This window comes from Rhinichthys klamathensis, unplaced genomic scaffold (genome assembly GCF_029890125.1).
Source record: "Rhinichthys klamathensis goyatoka isolate OS25496 unplaced genomic scaffold, OSU_Roscu_1.1 h1tg000727l_1, whole genome shotgun sequence".
NCBI lineage: Eukaryota > Metazoa > Chordata > Actinopteri > Cypriniformes > Leuciscidae > Rhinichthys > Rhinichthys klamathensis.
The window spans coordinates 696,771-724,003 of NW_026607141.1; the positions used below are offsets into that span (position 1 = coordinate 696,771).

At 40.4% G+C, this 27,233-nt stretch overlaps 1 protein-coding gene and 1 pseudogene across 1 annotated transcript in view; one reads left to right on the plus strand and one right to left on the minus strand.

Annotated features, from left to right (window-relative positions):
• Window positions 1–4,113: 4,113 nt before the first annotated feature.
• The window catches only part of LOC130077302 (SLAM family member 5-like), a 217,424-nt gene continuing 194,304 nt past the window's right edge, over window positions 4,114–27,233 (minus strand). The window contains exons 2-3 of the mRNA XM_056242511.1: window positions 4,573–4,908; window positions 4,114–4,451 (exon numbers count right to left, since the gene is read on the minus strand). Coding sequence (XP_056098486.1) covers window positions 4,117–4,451; window positions 4,573–4,908 — 671 coding nt within the window. The 3' untranslated portion in view covers window positions 4,114–4,116. The remainder of the gene's footprint in view (window positions 4,452–4,572; window positions 4,909–27,233) is intronic.
• Window positions 23,267–27,233, plus strand: part of LOC130077293 (zinc finger protein draculin-like) — a 31,161-nt pseudogene continuing 27,194 nt past the window's right edge.

The window sequence follows — 27,233 nt, forward strand, 5'->3', positions numbered from 1 at the left end:
ATGAACTGAAATTCTTATATCCCCATTTTTAAAGACCCAAAGTCTTTAAGTTTGAGAGTTCTAATTCCATTTCCTGTTGTTTGTGGCCAAACATAAAACAGAAACTAAGAAATACAGTGCCTTTATTGCAACATTGCGTGATTTCTGGAGAAAACATGAGACAAATCTCATGATCAATCATGTGTAAGCGAACAGACTCCTATGGTAACTCCTGAGGTTTCCACAGACAGATTTTTTTTTATACTGTACACAGAAGTAGTGTCTTACCATGTGAACACTTCGTGCACAAAATGTTGTTTCTGCATAATGAATCTCTTCCTTATCAGTCCAAACTGCTAAAAAAATTATTTCTTTATTGTTCAAAGCAGTAAAACTTCAATCTAAGAGTTATATATAAAATATCTCTTGAATGCGGTATTTCATATTAGATACTTGCCTTCGTGTCCAGCTTGTATGACCTTGTTGTAACAGCATTTCAGACCTACAGCTACAGCTCCAGCCAGAATCACAGCAACAAAAACTGATATTATGATATATAAATGATGCGGTTCTGTAAAAGACAGAAAACAATCATGGTTGTAATTGACTGTGGAAGATTTCAGGGAGATCTGAATTTCAAAAGCAACCCGTATGTGTTATCTGAGGTGAGACTACTTATACCTTACTCTTTATATCAGTGATTCTGATATGAAGTGTGAGAAAGGCGTTCAAGTACATGAATTAGTGGTTGGTGCTCTGTCTTTATAAAGCGGCACCAAACGCCAATTCCACTGAATCATCTTCAGACCGTTGACTTGTTGCCAGATTTTTTTAAGGTTTAAAGATCTCAGACTAACACATTGCCATTACTCATGTATACTTGGATTGTAGAGGCTAAAAATTGGTTTTCTGTTTATTGTTTTTAGACCAATCTAAATAGGGGTGAGCCTCAACCTCTGATTATCGTAATTCTTAACTAAGTGTACGTGGAAAGCCACGGCATGGTTATAAAAAGTTGCCATTAAATGAAGTTAAGTTGGTCAACTTGGTTCTATGGTAATGGCCATGACCTCTGGTTAGATATAATGTTACCTTTAATAAGTGTGTTCAGATCTATGTGGACTAAATCATATATTCTAGAATATTAGTCAACTCCCTCAGTCTAATGAGCAAGACTGAAGTTTGTGTTTATGAGATCGTATACCTGCAGTGCGAGACTGTCACAGTGTCTGGTTGTGTTTTCACTGGGTGTCCACTAGAGGTCCCTTCCTTCCTGTATCCATTCACTCTAGAACCACATTTCCCATAATCCTTGTTTGTTCCCATCACTTGTGATTGCACCCAGCTGTTCCCATTTATGTTGTTAGTGTCTGTGCATAAATACCCTGTCTGTGTTAGTTCATGTCACGGAGTCATTGTATTGTATGTCACTCGTCAACGCCAAGGTCTGTTTCAAGTCTGTTTCTCGTTTGTTCTTGCTTGTTTTGTTTATTTGTTATTCGGACGGATTAAAATGGTTTTCGACACTGGCACGGATGAGTATGATTCTGACTATTTGGATTACGACTCTTGCATGGATGACGATGATTTGGATTGCCCTGACTATCATGTTGCTGCTTTTGGATCCACCCAATTCTCCGCTAGCGATCGTGACAGAATGACTCCGTCCTCAAATGGGTCCAGCAGCATGAACATTTTGCAGGCGTTTGCTTTTGTGGCTCGGCAAAGGGAGGAGGCCATGACGCCCAGATTTCCTAAAGACTTTTCGTTCGACGACAGAGAGTCCTTTAGAGGAGAGCGTCTGGCCAGATTTTCGGGGACCCGTGGAGCTCGCAGAGGAGGAAGTACTAGAGGGGAGTCCCGGACTCAGTCTCTACTTCGGTCTTCCTTCGACCATGATCCGGTGACGCGCAGCCCAGAACACCCTTCGCCGCGGGGCCTGTCCCGTCCTGAACCAGCACCTCGCCAGAAGGGACGACGGAGGAGAAGAAAGACCTCCTCCGTGACTGTCCCGGTGGTCCCTAGTCCGGTGATCCCAGTCCCGGTGATCCCAGTCCCGGTGGTCCCTGTTCCGGTGGTCCCGAGTAAGGTGGTCCCGAAACGGAGGAGGAGAAGGAGACCTGCGTCTGCCCAGTCAGAGATTGTCCACGTCACGTCTGCCCAGTCAGAGACTGTTCACGTCCCGTCTGCCCAGTCAAGGACTATTCACATTCCGTCTGCCCAGTCAGAGACTGTTCCAGGGCCGGAGCCAGTGTCTGTTCCAGAGCCGGAGCCAGTGTCTGCTGTTCCAGAGCCGGAGGCAGAGCCAAGGCCTGTTCCAGAGCCAGAGGCAGAGCCAGTGCATGTTCCAGAGCTGGAGCCAATGTCCGTTCCAGAGCCAGTGCCTGTTCCAGAGTCAGTGTTCGTTTCTGTGTTTGTGTCTGTTCTTGTGACTGTTACAGTTCTTGTGGCTATTCCTGAGCCGGTGTCTGTTCCTGAGCCTGAGCCGGTGTCTGTTCCTGAGCCTGAGCCGGTGTCTGTTCCTGAGCCTGAGCCGGTGTCTGTCCCTGAGCCTGAGCCTGAGCCGGTGTCTGTTCCTGAGCCTGAGCCGGTGTCTGTTCCTGAGCCTGAGCCGGTGTCTGTTCCTGAGCCTGAGCCGGTGTCTGTTCCTGAGCCTGAGCCGGTGTCTGTGCCTGTTCCTGAGCCAGGGTCTGTTCCTGTTCCACCGCCATGGCCGCCCGAAGGGTCTTCACCACCATGGCCGCCCGAGGGGTCTTCACCGCCATGGCCGCCCGAGGGGTCTTCACCGCCATGGCCGCCCGAGGGGTCTTCACCTCCCTGGCCGCCCGAGGGGTCTTCACCGCCCTGGCCGCCCGAGGGGTCTTCACCGCCCTGGCCGCCCGAGGGGTCTTCACCGCCCTGGCCGCCCGAGGGGTCTTCACCGCCCTGGCCGCCCGAGGGGTCTTCACCGCCCTGGCCGCCCGAGGGGTCTTCACCGCCCTGGCCGCCCGATGGGTCGTCTGCTTCGCCCTGGCCGCCCGATGGACTTCCTCAGGAGTCTGTACGAACCCTGCTTCCTGCTCCGCCCTGGCCACCTGAAGGGTCGTCACCGCCCGATGAACTACCTGTCCCCCCCAGGTCGCCTGAAGGGTCGTCTCCGCCCAGGCCGCCCGATGAACTGTCATCCCCTGGTTCCATTCCCTCCCATGGTCCTGGCCCTCCGTCCTTCCCCCTGATTCCCCACAGCTCCACCTCCCTCATGGACTTGTTTTTTCGAGTGTTGTTTTCTGTCGTGGAGCGTCTGGTAGCCGCTCCGTAGAGGGGGGGTTATGTCACAGTGTCTGGTTGTGTTTTCACTGGGTGTCCACTAGAGGTCCCTTCCTTCCTGTATCCATTCACTCTAGAACCACATTTCCCATAATCCTTGTTTGTTCCCATCACTTGTGATTGCACCCAGCTGTTCCCATTTATGTTGTTAGTGTCTGTGCATAAATACCCTGTCTGTGTTAGTTCATGTCACGGAGTCATTGTATTGTATGTCACTCGTCAACGCCAAGGTCTGTTTCAAGTCTGTTTCTCGTTTGTTCTTGCTTGTTTTGTTTATTTGTTATTCGGACGGATAAAAATGGTTTTCGACACTGGCACGGATGAGTATGATTCTGACTATTTGGATTACGACTCTTGCATGGATGACGATGATTTGGATTGCCCTGACTATCATGTTGCTGCTTTTGGATCCACCCAATTCTCCGCTAGCGATCGTGACAGAGACTCAAAGTGTTATAAGATTTCGGATTAACGCACGGGTGTAATTTCAATCAAGAGTTAAATAGAATAATCAAATGCGCAGCTAAACTATCACAAATGACCAATAATCAGTTGGCATTCTAACCTAAAATCGAGGTCTTGATAAAATGGAGTCAGATAAAAGATTAATCGGAACTAAATTATTTTGCCACACTGAAAAGACAGAACATGCAGGAAACCGTCACCCGCTTATCAGAAACTGTCGTTGGACCGATTGGACAGGCCTTACACATTGTGATCCAAAGTAGACTGTAGAAACCATTGGCTCTAATGATCTACAATCTAATTAAGTTAGATTAGGTTTATGATTCTTTTGGGAAAAGCAGTCAATATCAGTGCATAACTCTAATATCACATACCTTCACATGTGTGACAGAGTTGTGTGATGTCCAGATGTGTGGTCTGGTTTCTGACAGGATTGTTGATCACACAGCTGTAAGTGTTGTTATCCTGATATTCCACCTCCAGAGGTAGAGAGAGACTGATGCTGAGATCACACACACTGATGCTGGACAATACACTGATTCCTGCGTACCAGGAGAGAGTCACATCACTCACATTCAACACTGAACACACCAGTGAACAATTCTGGCTTGATGATGATGATGATGATGATGATGATGATGATGATGATGATGAAGGACATTCAGAAGAATCACCATTGATGATAGGAATCGGTAGATGAGCTGAGAAAAGAGACCCCCCCAAAAAAGAATGATTTTTGGATAAATATCTCAGTCTGTGAAGATTTTCTATCACAGACTGATGACTGAGTAAAATGGCATGATTTACTCAGTTTTTACTCACCATGAACACTAACAGTGAAACTCCTGTAAGTGACCCCTCCTCTGACTCTGACCTGTACTTTATAAAGTCCAGTGTGTTCAGATCGGATGTTTCTGATGGTCAGAGATCCAGTTTGACTGTCCATCTGGAGTCTGCCTCTGAATTTATAATCATTATCAAATATAGAGATGATGAGTTTGTGGATTTCAGCAATACACGTGTCTGAATGGTTAACATTAAACATCCACAGTATCAGATCATCTCTCTGTAGTTCATTAACATCAGTGTTTAGAGTGACAGAATCTCCCTCCATCACTGACACTGACTTCACTTCATCTGTACCAGCACCAAACACACCTTAAAGACAGAGGAACAGTCATTCATTATTCAAATACAAAAAGTAGTGTGCACATTAAAGTATGTGATGTGGTACATGTGCTATGGTCTATCATGATATGTCGAATTCAAAACGATTAAATGTTTCAATAAAAACGTGTATGATACCCAGTGTCAGTGGTGGAGCTTTAGAGATCCCGAAAGTTATTAACAAACAATATAGGACTCAAAGTATTGTATTGCAATAGTGTATTCATTAGCGATTATATTATTTCAGGAGCTCAATAATAAAAGCAAGCAAAAAAAAAAACATAATGTCTATAATAACCGCAAAACTGCATTATGCACATGTGTATTGACGATCCAGTCTCTGATAGGCTAATTATAGCCTACTGAAAGAATCTCCATTCATAACAAAAACATTATACATGGTATAATCTTCACGATAGGCTACAACAAAACCATATTTAAACGATTTAAATTACCTTTATAAAAATTAGGTAACACTTTACTTGAAGGGGTGTGCATAAGACTGACATGACACCTTCATAACCATGACATGACATATGTCATGAATATGAAGTAGGGTTTATGCATGTTTATGACAATTGTCATTAAGTGTCATTCGCTCAATAATAACATTTTGAATGCAAATATGACATTGTTTAAGATGTCTTTGTTATGACATCTTGACATAAACCATAACATCATAACCTGTAAGTGTCTTTGTCATGACAACTTGACATTAAATTAAATTAAACTGTCATGTGGTTGGTTTTGACATTGGCTGTCATGAGGCCATTATAACTGTCATGAATATTTTTCGTGACCTCAACTACAGTGGTACACATTCAATTTGTCATTAAAAAGTTATAATGGCTTCATGACAGCCAATGTCAAAACCAACCACATGACAGTTTAATGTAATTTTAACCAATAAAGCCAAGTAGTTTCTTAAGTTTGATAATTAATCTGGTCATGTTTATGACAGGTTGTGTTGTCTTAGTAATGTCAAGTTGTCATGACAAAGACACTGACAGGTTATGATGTATTTGTTTATGTCAAGGTGTCATAACAAAGACGTTTCAAACAATGTCATATTTGCATTAAAAATGTCATAACTGAGCGAATGACACTTAATGACAGTTGTCATAAACATGCATACAACTTCCTTCATATTCATAACATGTGTCATGTCATGATTATGAAGGTTTCATGTTAGTCTTATGCACACCCCTTCAAGTAAAGTGTTACCAAAAATTCTACTGCACTGAATTTATAAAAGGACCCTGAATGCTTTGCAATTTTTATAAAAGTGTCTATAGGTGCATAAATATAGATATAGCTACTAAATTTATGCATACGGTTAAAAAATGGTTTGGCATGTTAAAAAACCCAAAATATATTAATATAACGAAACCCTAATAAATCGAAATATCGTTACTAGCCTACCGCAACATATCTTTAAGATGAAAGCTTAAGGGGAAAAAAGTGCATAGATATTTGTAGCCTATATGAAAATAAACACCAGATTAATATAAGTGCAAAACCTGCTTTACTAAACACAAAATGAAAACTGTTCCAAATGATAAAAAGAAACTACTTACCATTTGTTACAAGTAGTAAACACAAAACGACTGAAAAAGAGTTGAGACCCATGTTCTTTTACAGTTTTTTCAAATTGCTTGGAACTTGAGACTCAGTGAAACCATTGACTCGTGTACTGATGGCCTACACCCAATGGTCATGACTCAGGTGTGAAAACACTTATACATAAATTGATCACTAAAACTCTGTTTCGAGAAAGAAAGAAAATATTTTTACCCCCTTGAATTTCTGTATAAATAATATGTATAAATATTTACATATGTATGTATGTGTGTATGTATACAGTATCAGACAGTATACAACTGCAAGCAGCCTGTTTTATTATAACACATGAGCGCGTGTTGCTTCTGCATAGCATACTGCAAGCAACACATACCACAATACATACCAGGCCTACACACCGAGGAGTATGTGTGAAACAGGTGTTAAGCTCTTGCTGTGAAATGGTCCTTTTTCCGAGCACAATGAATTGTTCCACGTGGAGTTCAGTTACTAGAAATGGTATATGAATATTTTACAGTTTTTCAAATCGCTTACACACAATTTCTGAAACTATGGCTCAATTTCTTGAAACTCTACACACAAAACACAGGTGTGACATTTGTCACACATGTGACACACACACAAAACACTGTAAGACATTTCATGTTAGTTTAACTTGGAAATGCAAGTTCACCTGCTGCCCTGAAAATCGAAGTTCACTCAACTTGAAGACCTTTGTTTCAACTTAGAAATTAAAGTTAATGAGGTTGATGTAACTACAGTGTTCTAGTTTTGTTAAAGTAGTTGTTTTAGCTGATTTAACTTTTTATTACTTGGTTTAACTTCATACTTTAAGTATGGCTCTGCTCCCTCTTACCTAAACTCATTACTTCAGACTTATGTGCCATCCAAAAACTTGCGCTCTGCAAGCGAACGTCGTCTTGTGGTGCCATGTCAAAGAGGCACAAAATCTCTTTCTCTGACCTTTACCATGACTGTTCCCTGCTGGTGGAATGACCTACCCAACTCAACCAGAGCTGCTGAGTCCGTAGTCATTTTCAAGAAAAGGCTGAAGACGCATCTCTTTCGGCAGCACTTGTTCCAGTAATACTAACTTTCACTTTCTCTTTCTCTTCCTTAAAAAAAAACAAACAAAAAAAAACGGGTTCTGTGTTGGATCTAACTGAAAAAGGTTATAGCACTTACATTTTGTTGTCCTATTGTTAGTTGAACTGCTTCTATTGTTCTCATTTGTAAGTCGCTTTGGATAAAAGCGTCTGCTAAATGAATAAATGTAGCCTAAATAAATGTAAGTTAAAACAAACAATTTATTTTCTTTAATAATGCAATAAACCTTACTTGCCTAGTATAACATACATACTTTTTATGCTTTATTACAACTCACAGTTTCAAGTTATAACAACGTAACCACATTTATACTACTTTCCATTTCAATTTGTGAAGAGTTCAATTCCAAATGTGTTTCAATTTACATAATTATTATTATTATTAACTCTTTTTTTGTTGCAACACACACACACACACGCTTTTCTTTCAACTGATAACCCAAGTTCAATCAACACATACATATCTGACAAAAAAATTAAATAGTCGACCCAATGAATAAATGCAAGTTTAACTTTCAAAAACTCATAAAGTTGAGTTCAAAATCCACAACTTGTATAAGCTCGTTCAGTTAAAAATAAGAAATAAGTGGACATAACTAAATGGGTCTGTAATGTTTTACAGTGCACACACAACATCAGACATCTCTTGCAAATGTGACATAATCAGTTAAGTGATTGACAGTTGTGGTGTCCTATCAGGGGAGAGTATGATCTATTTAATGCGGGTTGGCTGTATCCGGAGATGCGTCACGTCTTTGCTCCGCCCCGCGTGCGTCATTCACTCGAGTCTCAGGTATGTGTTGATGGCGTCTGGTTTAAATCAGGTGTTTAGAACACTACTGATTTGTAGGGATGGCTGCCGCGAAACAGTCGTTCCGAAGCTTTGCGAGATCCCGAAGCGCAGATGTTTCGAAACACTAGGCTTGTTTGAGATGAGCAAAATCTGCGCAGAACCGATCACCGGTGATCAGCGCGAGATGCATGCCGGTTAGAAATGTGTCCGAGTGCGGTCCGCCTTGCTCTGATGTCATGCTGACGTGAGTCAAAAAAGTCTCGCGACCGCAAGGCGCACGTGTCGGATTCTGCAGTCGCGCGCAGTTGCTCTCCACCGACTGCGCTGATCAAAAGCATGATGGGAAACGACTTGCTGACGGCACAGCTTAATGCTCATTGGTTTAAACAACCGTGATGTATTGTTCTCTTTTAAAATGTTTGATTTTAAAACTCTGATATCATGTTTTATGTGTATATATTATGTGTGGATATCCCCAAACTCTCAGACAGTGCGATCTATTTGATGTTTTTTTTTTAAATTAAAAATAAAAACACATATCTGTAAAGAAACAAAAAAAGATTCATAAACATATAGGTCTATTTAAAATGGAATTAAATAAGTACTTTGAGTATCTTGTTTATTATATTTATTTTCATATTCAAGCAACAAAACTTAAAATACATCCAGTTTATTAGCAACACCGTGCACGAGTGTGAATCCCGTGAATCCCGCGATATCCGCCTTTGATCTCACAGGTGTCAGATCCACTGCGAGAAGAGCGATCTGTCCGGCTTGCCTGCGCTTTTTTCACTCCTCCTCTCACTGCAGCCGCCTACTCTCGACTACATTTCAGGCGAGGCAAGGCACATCTCAAACAAGCCTATTGATTCGAAGCGTGATTCAAAACACCCATGTCACGTGACTATGGCCAAACGAAGCCTCGAAGTGTTTAGGCTTGTTCGACTTCATGCAGCTCTGCGCAGACCGATCGGCGGCTGACTTGAAGCAGTGCATGCCGGTTAGAAATTTTGTCCGACTTGATACAGCGCCGACGCCACGTGACTGTGACATATGCCATCAAAATACCGCGAGAGCGATTCGAGAGTAGCCGGAGAACTCAGCCAGCGCAGCTTCTGAAGAGCGGCTGCTCTGGGCTGCACGAGCTCTGATGACGACACAGCTGTTCCACGATTGGCCGGATTCAGCGCATGACAACGATCACGTGTGTTTCGTGTTAATTCGAACTTTAGTTCCTTTTAAAACCTATGTTTAAAACTCACAAATCAGTTTTTTACAACAGTAAACACTCTTTTCAGGTAGTTGCAATGTTATATTGTGTCATGTTTATCTGATAAAACTGTTAACTTTAATCAGTTAAAGATTAAAAAACGTAGACTTGATCTTTATTCTTGTTCAAACAGACGCTGTATGAAGCAGTGCATTAATTATTGAATGGAAATGTATCTTAAACATCTGTGTATTATTTGGCTATATTGCATTTATTTCACTTCAGCTGTGGTTAAGTATGCAAACACCACGTGGTCACTACGGGAACCAGAAAGTGTCCGACTTCACGTCTCCTTTTGCAGCTCCTCCCCGCCTGCACGCGGCTACTCTCGCCGATCGCTTACATCCAGCCGCAGCCGATGTCGAACACACCTTTTCACTAGTGTTTCATCAGGTGTGATCCGCCGAATCAGCGTTTGATTGACACGGTCGGGAACAACAGACCACACAATCGCACATCTGTATAAAAGTGAAATCAACGCATAGTATTGACCTCGTGGGTTTTTGTGAGAGGAGTTTGATTTGATTTGACATCTTTATTTCGAACATGGAAAAGAAAAGAAAGTATATGACAACATTTAAAAACATAGGAGAAGAAAAAATAAAATTAAAAAATAATAAAAAACAACAACAAATGAGCAGCAACAAAATACATTTCTTTCCTGTTATTACATGTGCGAAAAGGAGTAGGAAGAAGTAAAACTTATATACTCCTACCCCCTCAATTCTTACGGTCATTCAATTTACAATTTTTATATTATTATTATTATGTTGTTCTATACATCCATACACACATATATATACATATATATATATATATACACATACATATATACCGTACATACACATACATACACATCATAGTGACTACTGACAAATATTTATTTATCTAACCTCCATTATGCCCTTATTCAAGCAGTATAAAATACAACCAAAATAACAAAACAAACAAACAAGAAAAACAACATAAGCAATGGAGCACTCATACTCTTACTACAGTGCTTCTTAATACCTCTTGAAAATAATATCTTTGTACATTTTTTTAAATAAGAATATGTTTGGGCATTGCTTTAGTTTCTCATTTAGTTTATTCCACAATTTAACTCCGCAAATTGATAAACATAATCTTTTCTTAGTTGTTCTAACTCTTTTATTCTTAAAATTTCCCCTTCCTCTTAAATTGTACCCTCCCTCCCTCTCAGAAAACATCTTTTGTATATTCCCGGGCAATAGGCTATTTCTTGCTTTGTACATGAATACTGCAATTTGGTATTCGATTAGATCTTTAATTTTTAGCAATTTGGACTGCAAAAATAGTGAATTTGTGTGATCCCGAAATCCGACATTGTGAATAATTCTCATGGCTCTTTTTTGCATTATAACTAGTGCCTGTATTGAATGTAGATAAGTGCTTCCCCAAACCTCTACACAATAATTAAAATAAGGTAACAATAGTGAACAGTACAAAATGCGAAGTGATTTAGGCTCCAGTGTGTGCTTAGCTCTCGCTAGGACTGCAATACTTTTGGACAGTTTGGTTTTGATGTATTTTATGTGAGGCTTCCAGCAAATCTTTTCATCTATGATCACTCCAAGGAATTTATTTTCATGTACTCTTTCTATGTTGACACCCTCTATCTGTATCTGTGCTTGATGATTTGACTTACAGTTTCCAAATACCATGAATGTAGTTTTACTTAAATTTATTGATAACCTATTTATGTCAAACCATTGTTTTATTTTCTTGAATTCTGAAGTGATTAATTCCAACAGTTGCTGTAAGCTGTCCCCTGAACCAAATATGTTTGTATCATCTGCAAATAATACAAAATTCAATCCTTCAGATACTTTACAAATATCATTGATGTATAATAAAAACAACTTTGGTCCCAACACTGACCCCTGGGGGACACCACAAGTCATGCCCAGACATTCAGACGAACAATCTCCCATCTTCACAAATTGTTGTCTGTCTCTCAGATAACTACTTACCCAGTTTAGAACTACCCCCCTGATCCCAATTTGTTCCAGTTTACCAATTAATATCTCATGATTTATTGTGTCAAATGCTTTTTTTAGATCAATGAATACTCCAACTGCATATTTATTTTTGTCTATGGAGTTTGTGATTTCTTCAATGAGTTCTGTTAGTGCTAGTGATGTTGAACTATTTTTCCTAAATCCATATTGGCTATCAGTGAGTAGTTTATTTTTATCTATAAATATCTCTAATCTGTTGTTAAATAATTTTTCTAAAATTTTTGAAAATTGTGGCAGTAGAGAGACAGGCCTGTAATTTGTGAAGTGGTGTTTATTTCCAGTTTTGTATAGAGGAATGACTTTTGCTATTTTCATTTTTGTTGGAAATTGACCAGTTAGAAATGATAAATTACAAATAGTCGTTAGTGGTTTGGCGATCCCATCTATTACCTTTTGTATAATTTTTATATCTATTCCATCATGATCAGTGGATGGTTTGTTTTTGCATCCTTTAACAATATCTATGATTTCTTTTTCATCAACTGCTGTCAGAAATATTGAACTGGGATTTCTTTCTATTAAGTTATTATATCTATTTTCTAATCTTTGTGGAACTGGGATTTGTTTAGCTAAGTTTGGTCCCACATTTGCAAAAAATTTATTGAACTCATTAACCACATCCTCCATATTATTGATATTTTTATCATTATCAATGAAGTAATTGGGATAAGTAGCCTGTCTAGTATTATTTTTAGTAATATTATTTAAAATGTTCCACATACCTTTAATATTGTTTTTATTATTATCTAATAGTTTTGTATAATATTCTTTCTTACAAGTTCTCATAATACTGGTTAGCTTATTCTTATATTTCTTATATCTATTTTCGGTCTCTATAGTTCTATGTTTTATAAATTCTCTATAAAGTGTATTTTTCTTTTTACATGCGTTTTGTAATCCCTTGGACATCCACGGTCTATCATTTTGTTTTTGTTTCCTGCTATATATTTTGATTGGGCAATTTTTATCATATAATAATTTAAATATTCTTAGGAATTCTTCATATGCTTTGTCAACATCTTTTTCATTATCAATAAACTCCCAGTCTTGTGCTAGCAGATCAACTTTTAATGCCTCCATTGTTTCTTCTGTTCTGACCCTTTTAGAAATTGGTTGATTTTCATGTCTGTTTAAAGTGTAGTTACTATCATACACTGTAAAAATTGGTAGGTGGTCACTGATATCGTTTATCAGTAATCCACTCACTGTATTGTTTTGTATGATATTTGTAAATATATTATCTATTAGTGTAGCACAATGAGAGGTTATTCGGCTGGGTCTGGTAATTTGGGGATAAAGGCCTAGACTAAACACAGTGTTGATAAAATCCTCAGTCATTTTATGTTTATTTGGGTTTAACAGATCGATATTGAAGTCCCCACAGATGAACATGACTTTTTGACTAGTTTTTGTAAATGTCTCTTCTATCCAATCCTTAAATGTGTCAATATTTGAACCTGGTGACCTATATATGCAACTTACAATAATATTTTTCTTTTTTTCCATACATATTTCTATTGTGACACATTCCAGTAAATTATCCACCACCATTGACATTTTTTCCACCACCTTAAACTTTAAATCCTTGTCCACATACAGGGTCACACCACCCCCACTCTTATTTACTCTGTTAATAGAAGACATTTCATATCCTTCAATTTCAAATTCTGATCCTTTTTCACTATTTATCCAAGTTTCTGTTATTGCAATTATGTTAAAGTGCTGTTTCAATTGGTTTAGATAGTGCTTGATACTGTGAAAGTTGGCATACAGACTTCTACTGTTAAAGTGGATAATGGATAATTGCTGTTCGGTCTTGATTGAACTGTTAAACTGTTCATCAGTGTAATAGTGTTAGTTATTGTTGATGGTAGCAAAGAAGTTGTTCACAGGATCAATGTCATTTTCCATGTCCTGCGCGTGGTGTTCAGTGTACTGTAAGGTGTTCAGTTCCAGGTGCTCATATTCAACCACCCTTTGTAGTGAATGACTATCTCCGTTATGTGTTTGCGTTTTATTTAGTGACATAGTGAGATTAAAATTTTTCATCAATGTATCATAGGCCTACCTGTTTATGTATTATTGTTAGCTGACCTTGGTTGTTTTGGTGTGCTGGACCGGGGATGAATGATCAGTTTATCCTGCCGTAAAAAAGCCACGTCCCCCCTTTCTCTCGCAGCTCTTAAATCCGGCATGAGTTCTTTTCTTTTCCTTCTGACTGCCTCTGTGTAGTCTTCGTTGATGTATATTCTGGAACCTTTCAGATTTCTGGTTCTTTGTAGTATTTCCATTCTGTCCTTGTGCCTTAGGAATTTTACGACAATTGGCCGCGGTCGGTCTCCTCCAGTTTTTCCCGTGCGGTGGGCCCTCTCCACCTCCACCTCGCGTTGCAGCTGTAATTTTTCCTTCACAAGGTTTTTTACCTTCTCCTCCGTCTCTGACCAGGTTTCTCCCTGTGACTCCTGTATCCCATCAAATACCAGGTTATTTCGCCTGGATTGGCTCTCCAGATACTCAATTTTGTCCGTGACAGCCAGCAAGCTGTCACAGACTTTAAAAATATCTGTTTGCATCAAGGTACTGCGTTCTTTCAGATCTGTTGTCTCAGTTTTATGGCATCCACTTCTTTTTGTGTGTATTGCAGACTGGTTTTTATTTCTTGTAGTTCCCTGGTTATTGATTCCAGTCTAGTGTTGGTGGATTCCATTATTAGTTTGACAAATCCTTTGAAGTTGCTGTGTTGTTGTTCCAGTAGTGCGGTAAACATTGTTTTTTGTTGCTGCAGCAGGTCATTTACACTGCCGATTGTCACATATTCGTCTTCCTGTTTTTCCTCTTTTTTTGGAGGCATGTTTTAGACTCAAAACGGCTCAGTTTGGGCTTTTTTTGTGTGGCTTTTTGCCTCGTTTGTCCGATGCAGGCCAGTGGTTAATGCAGCAACAGTGGAACTTTCTTCTTCCCTCTCCACCTCTCGCTGCTCTCGAGTTTGATTTTGAGATAGCGGATTTTTGGTGATATAGTGACATTTATAGTGCGATTTGTTGAGTTATATTTAGACTTAAATGTACACAACACATTGACTGATAGACTGACACAGAGTATAGTGACACATTAATAGATACATAGATATAAATATAGACAGCTAGATTATTAGATAGATACAGCTAGATTAAAGATAGGCTACATAATATACATAAATAGATTATAGATACATATCTAAATACATCAAGATACACATATCTAATTACATAGATAGATTAGAGATATCTAGATAGATTTGGATAGATAGATAAAATGGACGCTCCCCAGAAGAGATGCCGTACATCTGTGGTGTGGGAGCATTTCCATTTAGAAACCCCAAATAAAGTGAGATGTGTGTATTGTGATCGGCAGCTCGCCTACTGCAACAATACATCATCCAGTAGAAACACAGGACAGTTTATGGGAACTTTTTGATACTCGTATCCATCAAACCCAGATGATACACAATGCTACAGCTGATGCCACAGTGGAAGTGAAAAAATACATCAACGATGCGTATTTGCCCAGAACTCATGATCCACTAACTTACTGGAAAGAGAGAGAGCAGTAATCTTTCCTCATTTGTATGTATTAGCTAAAAAATATCTTTGCATGCCAGCAACAAGTGTCCCTTGTGAGAGGATTTTTTTCAAAGGCTGGAGAAATTATCTGTAAAAAAAGTCCTTCCACAGCAGATAAATTAATATTTTTGAATAAAAATATGTAAAAGAGTGAGACATTGTGGCTTGATTTATTTTATTAATATTCATTTTGCAGGACCAAAATAACATTATGCACAGTGAGGAGCCTATAGGTTGCAAGATTCACATATTAGAAAAGTACAATAATAAAAAAACAACACATTTTCATGGCTCGTCAAGGTTGTTGTCGATCTGTTGTTTCAGATCAACACCTCCAAGTGACCACTAGGTGTCACAGTGGAGACGGGTGTCAGATTGATTCGAAGCCTCGAAACAATATGAACCATTTGGTTCAACTGTTTCATTGCTTCACGAAGCCTCGATCTGCCCATCACTACTGATTTGTTGTCATCCCTTCAAATTGTAGCTGTCCATCCGCACTTTTCCGACGGTGCATGTTATCAGTTCGGAGTGAGTGTCTGTTCACCCTTCAGGTATGTTCTGTCTCTGTATTGAGTACTGGGGTGCGGTAATAGTGGGTCGCTATGTTACTATTAATGTGTTGCTTCCTGTACCCCAGTTAATCGGCGGTCTTGATGATCGCTGTAAACAGTAGCCAGAGGGAATTATATGTGAGGAATATTCTCTTGTGGTAAGTGTTATGTAAGATGGATGGAAATTGTAGTAAAAGAGCATTAGTAACATCTCGCTTCCTTTAAGGCGTGGGTCTTCTCTCTCATCCTCCGGACCGTTCTTCGCTCTCGTCTTCAGCACGATCTTCCTCCTGTTTCTGCAGTGAAGTGCGCTTAGTATAACCTGAGTGCATTTGAGAACCACGTTTACGCTGCGATCGCGCCGCCGTGGGCCAGCAGCAGGATTTGCATCGTCTACTTCCTTTCGTTTTTAATGTGATAGAAAAGTTATGATCAATAATAATTGATTGTTATTTGTACGAGAATCAGTGGGTGTGTGTGTGCACGCGTGAGCGTGTGTATGTGTATGTGCTGCACCAGCTCTATCTGCTGTGATTCTGTTCTGTTTCTTTAGTTTAGCTGTGTGTATTTTGTTTAGATTTTGTTTCTGTAATTATTTTTGTGTCGTTGTTGACCTTGATTATTATATTTTCTTTTGGCTATTTATTTTTAAGTTTTACTAAACTCTGTGTATTTGTTTTCTCAGGGACTGAGGTGGCCAGGTGGAAGGACCTTCTCGTGCATGGTGATAGTGGTGGTGTTGCAGTGGGTGACACTTTTGAAGTGCCTGTGTGTGTGATCTAGTGCACGGTGACGTGTGTGCGTGATTGCGCTTTTGGAAAAGCCATTAAGTGGTCCTTCCGCCGGTAGGCTCAGCCTGGTTGTTTTACTTTTTGTTTGACTGAAACTCCTCCTATCCTCGTGGGTAGAGGACTATGTAGGTGTGTGCCACTCATATTGCCCCCTGTGAGCACCTGGTTTTTGTGCCTCGACATTTGTGCATTGAGCGCTGTGCGCCCTTGTTTTAAGAGAAGATATTGTTTTTAACTATTTTTGTATGTCAATAAAAGACCTTTTTGTAATTAAGTTGTACTCTGGTCTCTAACCTCCCTGACACACGAACCTGTGTGACCTAATGCTAACTGCTGGGTTATTTAGATATTCCCTGATTTATTCAGGGTGGCGTAGTCGACAATTATCACCGAAAGCAAAGTAACTTATTGAAATCCTTTACCGCTCCGTCACACAAAAGCAAACACATCATTCAAAACTATAACTCAACACACAAACATCAAATGATTAGCCACACACCAAACTACACACAGATGTGAAAAATGTAAAATACCACTATCTTGTGTCTTATGCTTCAGTATGCAGTTACAGGAATTGTATGCACAATTGATGAATGTTACAATTATTGAACTGAATCAACACTGAAGTGATTTGGAGTGAATATTGACACTATTGGTGTTACAGTACAGGGACCCGGAGACAGAAGAGCAGGTGAAAGAGTTTATTTAGCAGCAGTGGGCAGATAAACAGGTAAATGGCAAACACAAGGTAGATGAGAGCACAGGACACAGACGCTGGAGATGAATGCTGGGGATGAAGACTGGAGGAATCATTGGAGAGGACACAGGAGATCGTACAGGTAAAGACACGGGAGGTATGGGTCCAAATGTTCCACACACTCAGGATAAACGAGACTGGACCATGAGGGAACACAAGGTGAGTGGTTTTATGGTGAAGTTAATGAGGGAGATCGCTGACAGGTGCAGCTGATTGTGAAGGAGGTGCAGGTGTGGACCAAGGATGATGCTGGGAAAGGAGGTGGTGACTAGGCTGGTGACCGTGACATTGGCTTGTTAGAGCTGCTTCTCAGGCGATTTATAATTTTTTACTATTGTGAAGCGGTACCTGGGGGTATGGACAGACGAGGCGAGAGAAAAGGAGACGGAAGCATGAGGAGCGACAGTCAGAGACGAGAGAGAGAAAAAATAATAATAATCTTGGTCCGATTTCCGGACACACTGCCGCTCAGTCCTCAACCAGCTGAGAGACTCACTCGCGGTGCCATGCGATGGTACTGGACATCCGTTGGGGGACGGCTCGACGCTCCCCCCCGAAAACAAAAACAAAAATAAAAACTATAACTAAAGTAAAGATGGCAGTCCCTCATGGTCGACTGCCGCCACACATAATAAAACAAAAAATTAAATAAAATTGTCCAGGCCTGCCCGCTCTCGACCTCGTCATGCTCGCCTTTTTATATATATATATATATATATATACACTTAACAAAATTATAAACGCAACACTTTTGTTTTTGCCACCATTTTTCATGAGCTGAACAAAAGGCCTATTTCTCTCAAATTGTCATGATTCTGCCTTAGTGTCCTTGATTTTCCCTAGTCGTGAGGCAGGATCAAGACAGAATCATGTTTTGTGTATAAGCGGATGGCTAATTGTTTGGGCCATGTGCTTGTGTTGTCTCGTTATGTCACCCCGCCCCCTTGTTATCCTCGTCTTGTCATTATTGTCTAGTCAGTTTCACCTGTCCTTGTCATTAGTGTCTCCCTTTATAATCCCCTGGTGTTTGCTGTCCTGTGCCGGTTCATTGTGAAACTTTGTGATTCATGTCTGAGTGCTTGTCTTACATTGTCATCCTTGTGAGTATCCTGTCAAGTGTATTGTCTACAGAGAAGTTCTGTTTCTTCGTTTGCTGTTTTGTTTACCGTCAAGTCATTATCTAGTTTTAGTCTATCCTGTTCCAGTCCTGTTTTGCCCCTTCGTGGGTTTTGTTTTCCCTGTTTTTGTCTGTCAATAAACCTTGTGTGAACGCATACTGTCTGTGCTTGGGTCCATCCTACTATCCACGTGACACAAATATTGTTCACAAATCTGTCTTAATCTGTGTTAGTGAGCACTTATCCTTTGTCGAGATAATCCATCCACCTCACAGGTGTGGCATATCAAGATGCCGATTAGACAGCATGATTATTGCACAGGTGTGCCTTAGGCTGGCCACAATAAAAGGCCACTCTAAAATGTGCAACGTTAGAGCCCTATCGCGTCTTACAATTTACGTTGTTACAATGTTGCGAGCACGTAGACAGTGACGTTGCCATAGCAGAAATGCAACGTGCCACAGACGTTGCCACAACATAAATGTGTTTGCTGGGTACTGTTTATGCATCAGTAAATCAAACCAGTGACTAAAAGATCAACCATATAGGCCTATATAGAAAGCTATCAAAGAACCCTCCCTTACCAGTAGCTGAAACTGTCAATCACACAGCGCGAGTTTATCTGGACACTTGTCAAAACTCGTTATGAAAGAAATGATGCTGTTACACTGCACAACGAAGCTCTTACTGTATTTACATCGTGTTTGCATTGTTATTTGGTGAAAGCATTCGTGAGAGTGCAAAAAATTGCATTGCAATGATGAATTCACGCGATCAACAGACTGTTTGTCATCTGCTCAATGCTCATCACTGCAACCTTTCATGTGATGGAAAAGATCTAAATATAATGCTTTAATCAATACTTTTCAAGATTCTTTAATATCGATGGCTGTAATAGTAAAAACTTTGTATTCGAGAGATTTCCACATGTAATGCTGGCTATTTCATATGCAAAGACGTCAGCCAATCACAGCAGTGGGCGTTTACACTGAAGTCTCACAGCAGACACGCCCCTTCAAACAGAGCGTTCAAATCAGAGGCTAAAATCAGGCTAGGAAAAAATGCCTTTTATTAATAAATTATGACAATTTTTGATGTAAAAATGATAACATTAATTAAAAACATTATAAGGGCACCCAGGAAAGATTATAAAATAATAAAATAGTCCAGTTCATGACCCCTTTAAAATAAAACTTACAATTGACACCCTAGTGAAAAAAGTATAGGCCTACTTTATTGTTTTTCAAAATAGATTCCCTTTTTCAATAGTACATTGCAAATATACTAACAAAAAAGTTCTATCTTTAAATATATTAAAAGTATATTAGCATCAGGCTTTACCTATTTTCACAATACAACTTTCAACACACTTTAAAATAATTGTACTTTAGTAGCCTATATTTTCTAAAAATATATTTTCTAAAAATATAGCCTAAGTGAAAATTCTGTTTATTTTTTACAAGTGTATTTATTTGCACTTTACTTAAAACATATTTTTAACTGTGTGCTGAAAATTATCATTGTAAAAATGCATTGAAAGTATTCTTTCAAAATACATTATAGTATACAATGGTATATTGTACAAAGTATAGCTTAGTAATATTTATTTATTAATGTGCATTTGTTATTAAAGACAAACCAATTTGTATTTGGAATAAGCCAAAGGTATTACTGAGCATATACTTTTTACTCAGATATAATACACTTGGTATATTGCTTGTATGTTATTAGTCTGGCTGCAGGTAGCATTTTTCTTTCTTTCACCAGGGCAAAAACAGCCCTGCTTTTCTAAACTCTAATGCTTTTTCTTTAGCATTTAAATCTTTATATAAAAAAATCCAGTCTTACTTCAACAACGAGTGTCATCCTCATCCATGGTGCAGCCTTCTTGTTCTGACTTCAGCTCAAGGTTTCAAATGTTGTGTCTAGCTCTATACTCTGACTCCCTCTAGTGTCACTGATCTGTAACTTTAAATACATTCCAATGAACGGTCAAACTGTGTTGTGTTGTGAGTTATGAAATATATATTTTATACATTATGTTTATCAGTTTGTGTTGGATTCAGTATGGTTGTGTTAAGCCTTCCATGACAAGTTTTTCCTCTGTATATTGACTTTTAATGGCATTTTGTTGTAATCAGTTTTTGTATATTTACATGCTCGCCTCGCTCTGATGACGTCAATTCTAGACTCTAGCGCCCTCACTCTACAGCGAGCGAGAAGTCACATCTGAGTGAGGTGAGTTCACGGCGTTTCGTATATTTACTGAATCATAAACGAATTTAACATTTTATTCTGCATCACTTCTGTATTATGTTTTCATTGCCGCTATTTGTGTGTCTTCTCTGGGTTGTGTTGACTGAAATAAACATTTAGCTTAGCGGCAATGTTAGTTGAGACCTCAGCGATTTTGTGTGTTTTTGTTTAGGTGTGAATGATAGTTACGATGTTTTGACGTTATAATGTCGATATTCATCAGTGCTTCAACAAAGCCACTTGAAGGCAAACCTGCAATCTTAGCCGAAAAAAACCCCTAACGGCTAACCTGATACAGGGGACGAGGCCGTTTGTGTTTAATGGATGATTGATGGACAGGCTTCACAAATGTTGAATAAACCGCTTTTCTAAGGAAATAGCTTGTCATTTAATAATTCGACTGTTATGTTTAATCTCTGACATGTTTTACGCTAAACAATATAATACCTTTGGTGGGAGCCTATAGATTTTACTATAAGGAAAATATAATTTTATTAGAGCAGAATAGGACTCATTTATGACATTACCACCAGTAAATGTGTAGCAGTATTTAATAATAGGCGTTGTGTAATATTGAGTTATATTATCTGAAGAAAATAAATCATATCTTTCTTTGGCTTTCGACTTGAATTGTAATTATGTGATTATGACTTCCATGTGTGCCTATAATGCTGATGTAATGCATTTTAATGAGTAAAGAGAAAATTAATAATTTAGTTATAAATATTATAATAATATATTGTATGCTGTTTAATGAAAATAAAAAAACTACTTTAAAAAAAATAAATTAAACTTGAATTGTAATGATTTCACCTCATTCTTTATGCTGATGTCTTCAGATCACATGTAAACTGCTACTTAAATCTCAATTTATTGGTGCCAACAGATTGAGTCAACCTACATGATTATCACTTTTGATACAAAATATAAATCTATTAACAGTATTTATTCTATTTAGTCTGATGAAACCATTTTTCATGCAAAAATAAAACAATAAAAATCAATGAACAAAACCAAAAAATGAAGTTGATCTCCATTGGTCTGTTATTTTTGCTCATCTGTACATATATTCCAGAGAATCTGTACATATAGGCTATTCCAGGGAACATTACGTGCTGTTTTTTTCTATTATCTCTTTATTAGTTTTGATATTTTTACATAGGATTTTTTTTTTTTTTTTTATAAAAATAGATACAATTAGAAATATTTAATAAAATAAATATGGTCATAAAAGAGGGACAGTCCAGTTCCAACTGTGGTAAAAAAAAAAAAAAAAAACTTGGTCTGAGGGTCAGAGGTCTATGAGAGGTGTCCATTCTCCAGAAGACATCAGTCTTGCTTCTTAAGTAGGTGCGCTGTTCCAGTCGTAATGTATCATTCAAAAGTTGTTTAAACAGATACATTTTTGTAGACCTTTGCTGATTCCAAATAAGCAAAATGCATTTTTTTTTAATGTATGATATTATGCCAATCCTTTTTACAGATAAAGGATCGAGTATACTGTCCAGTTCCATCCCAAAGAGATATCTTATAGGCATAATGTCCAATGGGGTTTCCAAAATTTGGCCAACAAATCGTGACCTCTTTCCGAAAATGTTTAAGTTTTCTAAATTCCCGGAAGATACATGCTTACGATGCTTGATCATGTATATGTTTTGTATCGGAGACATCTTGGTGATATACATTAGGATACATTTTACACAGACAAAGTGGGGTTAGGTACATCCTGTGCATATATTTGTTATTTTGTTACAATGAGGTAAAACATTCTTACATATAGTCCCCCACTGGTCTTCATCGAAGTTAACCCAAGGTAACATTTTTAAGTGAGGCCTGGGAAGAACTATGATGGTCTAAAAGAGCACAATATATATCACAGAAATTTCCCCCTTTTAATATTGTTGAATTCACCAGAATCTCCTCTATCTTGGACCACTCCAGTGATAGTTGCCCTGCCTTTTCAAAAGTGGTTTTCAAATGATGAATTTACAAATATTTGAACTCTCATTTTAAGAGGACCTAAGGGAGCAATTGGTAAACAAAATTTGAAACTACCATGTTCTTTCCACTTTATAACAAGGATTTTCCAAGAGCGGGCGGCAGGTCTGGATTGGAGGACAATATGGAGTTAACATAGATATTTCCACAGAAACTCTTTACATCTTGCCAGGCCAGAAGTGTATTGTTTCTGTTTTTTTTTAAAATATATATACATATTCAAATAATTTTTTCTATATTTCTTTGTCAGTATGCCCATATTGCAGATAAAGGTAATAATAAAAAAGTGGATAAAATCAATTTGTATAAAAAAAATTAAGTAATTTCACATTTCTAAATGTTTAAAATGTGTGTATTAATGAAACCGTTGATTTAATAACTGATATATTTTTTTATTTTGTTTTTTATAGATTTCATCTTAGGACCACAATTTAACAATAAATGCTGGAATATTCCCATCAAGTGAAGATTTTATGAGAGGTTAAGAAAGAACAGTGAGAACATGAATGATCCAGAACCCTGCAGAATAAAACATGAAGATACTGATGAACAAAGAGGTGATCCTGAAATCTGCAGAATAAAACATGAAGATACTCGAGAACAAAGAGGTTGGTGTTTATTCTTAATTCTTTATTAATAATGCTGAAGATTAAGATTATATCATTAAGATTATAAAACGTCTCAGGTTACGACTGTAACCTAAGTTCCCTTTCGAAGGGAACTCAACAATACGTCATTCGACGCTATGGGGAACGCCTCAGGCGTGACAGGTGTCTGAAATCACTATCAAATCACGTCAATCACATTGACCGGCGACAGCCCGTGAATCATTTGGTGAAATGATTAACGTGCGACCTGGAAGTATATAAGGGCGCCTTGCAAACATGACAAATCACCTTATCGTCTGAAGGGACTGTACGGCAGGCGGGCCCCGAGGCATGGCAGGGAGACGTATTGTCTCGTTCCCCGTTCTCAGGGAACAAAGGTTACAGTCGTAACCTGCGACGTTCCCTTTCGAAGGGAACTCAACAATACGTCATTCAACGCTATGGGGAACGAAATACCCACTCCGCCATGCTGAGGGGAGTGCATGCCCAAAGGCAGTGACAACTGTCAGAACCAGCAATTCAAATGAAACGCTAGAACCACTCACCATCAGGTCACACTGGGCTGTCAGTGACAGCATTCCCTACGGTCATAGCCCAAGCTATAAGCCTAGCAGGAAAACCTCCATAAACATGGTTAAATGAAAAGGCCTACCTGGGCCTGCTCAAAGGCCTAGGACCACAACTTCAATTAGAAGGGGTCCCTTCTAGGGAATGTGGCTAGGGAACCCGAAGGAACTCCAGCCAGTCACTATTCAGGGGAACGTACTCACCCCGAAGTGCCACCAGGACGTCCTGACCTGGCGTCAGAGCATAGACACTTAGTCTGGCCACTTCCTGTCTGTCCGAAGACAGCGCCTCTGCATACTTGCCTTAGGTAAGGCATCCAACCCGAGGGACTGAGAAGCTGGCAGTGAACCACTCGGCCCGGATCTCAGAGACGGGATATACCGGAGAGTATGACTCAGCAAGTGCTTTCCAACCCTTACCAGCGAGGGGAGTTTCTCTACTCGATCCATGGATCTACCCAGTGCTTGTGTTTCAAACACTGAGGAGGCCTGTGAAGGCCTAAGGGCTGATCTAACTGGGAGGCCTCACGAGAGGCCTACGACCGTCTGACCAGACTCAGGAGTCTGCGTGCTCATAGTGACCCTCTGTGAGGGGAGCACATGGTCCGCCTGGTAGGTAAACCAGGCTGTAGGCAGGAAAGAGGTTCCGGTAGGGAACCAGTAGCAGGGAATGAACACTTTAGTCGAGCCAGGGCGCAAGCTCGCCTTCAGCAGCTGCCTGATAAGGCCAGCTGAAATGATAGCAAGAGGCCACTAGCTTCCTGAACCCAGCACCGCTAGGAAACCACTCACAGGGAGGCCTGGAGAGGCCTACAACCTGATAACCACAGTATGTGGGGACCCTCAGGGAGGCCTGGAGAGGCCTACAACCTAATAACCACAGCATGTGGGGACCCTCAGGGAGGCCTGGGGGAGCCTACTACCTGACAACCACAATCTGTGGAAACTCACCTTCAGGGAGGCCTGGTGAGGCCTACTACCTGATAGCAACAGTATGTGGTCACCTACAGGGAGGCCTAGAGAGGCCCACTACCCGATAACGATAGTACGTGGGGAACTCACCTTCAGGGAGGCCTGGTGAGGCCTACTACCTGATAATCACAGCATGTGGGAACTCGTCTTCAGGGAGGCCTGGTGAGGCCTACTACCTAACAGCCATAATATCTGGGAGCTTTTTCTGCTACCCGATAGAAAGTCAGGCTAGCTGTTCAGTTGTCTGTCCTTGGGCTTGTCTCCAGGGAGGCCTGGTGAGGCCTACTACCTGATAGCCAATGTAGGTGGGGATTCGCCTTCAGGGAGGCCGGGTGAGGCCTACTACCTGATAACCATCTTAAATGGGAATTTACCTTCAGGGAGGCCTGAGTGGCCTACTACCTGATAGCAACTGGTAGCTGAGTCCGGGTGACAGTTCCAAGGCGGCCTGCTAAGGCCAGCCAGCTGGGGACTCGCCTATCAGGGAGGCCCGGTTGGGCCTACTAGCTAATAGCAAGTCAATTCTGCTACAAAGGAACACTGTTGGGAACCATACTACACCAACGTAACTATTGGGCCCACCCACAGGAGGCCTAGTACGGCTAGCTACCTGCAGCAGCTATAAAGTATGTCCCACAATGTTGGGACTCACCTCCGAGGAGGTCTGTTTAAGGCCTACTACCCACCGGTGAGTCAACTGCCCGAACCACCAAGGCCAAACAATTATCTCGAGAAGTAGCCTATAGCGCCCTCTTGGGGGCTGCTCATACAAGGAGGCCTGCTGAGGCCTACTACCTAATGGCGCAGCCTTCGTTGGCAGATAAGCTGTTTTAACAGCGCCTACAGCATCCTGGTGCCTAATCACATTGCCCATGGCAGTGTACTCAGCATAGAGAGCTAATACCCTTAAAACAAGGGGAGTACAACATACGCCACTCTGCCTCAGTGGAGGCCCCAGTTAGTCAGGGGCCTACCATCTATGCATGGGCGTCAGCACAGGGCAATGCTCTGGCTTCAGGGGAGCGTACTTCGACCAAAGAAGAAGTAAAGGCTTACTTCATACTCGACCCGAGCCATAGTAGTGCGAGGTAGGATAAAAACAGAACTGGGAGTGAAATGCTCAGACCTACTCTATATTACAGGGGAATACTCACACCTCAACCTGAGTTACCAGGGTTTGGGCCTGCCAGCGGCTCTAGGGGTAACAGAAATGTATCTGTGCCCAACCTAGGGGAGTGGGGCTTGAAAGAAAGCCACCCAACTACAACCCAAAGCTTGAGCAGTAGCTCAGCAAGGTGAGTGAAGCCTCTACTGGCAGCCTAAATCCGTAGGCCAGTTCTGCACGGCAGGGTCGGGCAGGTTTAAACCCAGTCTTCTTCGTGAAGCGAAAGACGGCCTAACCCTGCTCAATAAAGACATATATACCACGGAGGCCTGTTTGAGGCCTACCATGTCCTATAAACCATCCTCTGCACCACGCTGCATTACTCTAGTCACCCCAGAATGCAGAGAAGGGGGCGGGCCTTGGCCTAACGACTCCCATGGGAGGAGGCTGTTTATACAGGGATGCTAGAAACCTAGATTCACAAAGTGAAGGGTCAGAGGAAGAAATGCTAATTTTAGCAGAACGCCTCTATTATCCCTGGCACAGCCTAGGCCAGCTACAGAGGTGGCCCTGGTGAGGGCCAACCTGCAAGCATAGACCTATCTGAGGGCTCGGAGGAGCCACAGCCTAATAAGGAATAAAGTCTGTATTATTCGATACAAAAGGCTGCAGAATCGCTCAGCCTAATGAAAACCCAAACAGAGCTCAATGGGCGAAATACTCAGGAAAGTCAAACGGTCCCGTGGGCCGGACTTAAGATCTATCTGAAGCACTAGCGTCAGTCAACACTCTAAGTAAAAATTTTAAGAGAGAGACCAACTACTCTACCCTGAGGTGGCTAACAGCCCGAAGGCTAACATAGTTATCGTTCTGGCCACCTAACGGGGAACTTCAGGGCCCTGATAATCCAATAAAGTTCTCTTACCTTATTACCTTGACATGACCCCATAACTCTTTATACAGGGAACGAGGTCTGTAAAGAGAAATATGTTATTTTTTAATCACAACAAAATACTCTTTGAGAAGACCAGCAGCTCACCTGCGGCGTGCAAAGCGAAGACTCGCCAGACAGTTCTTTACGAACCTGGGAACCGCCACTTTACATGCCTGAAAGGGGCGTTTCCACTAACCAAGCCTAGGTGGGCCATCAGAACATAGTTCTCATCATTGGCCCATTCCCAGGTCTGATGTAATGAACAC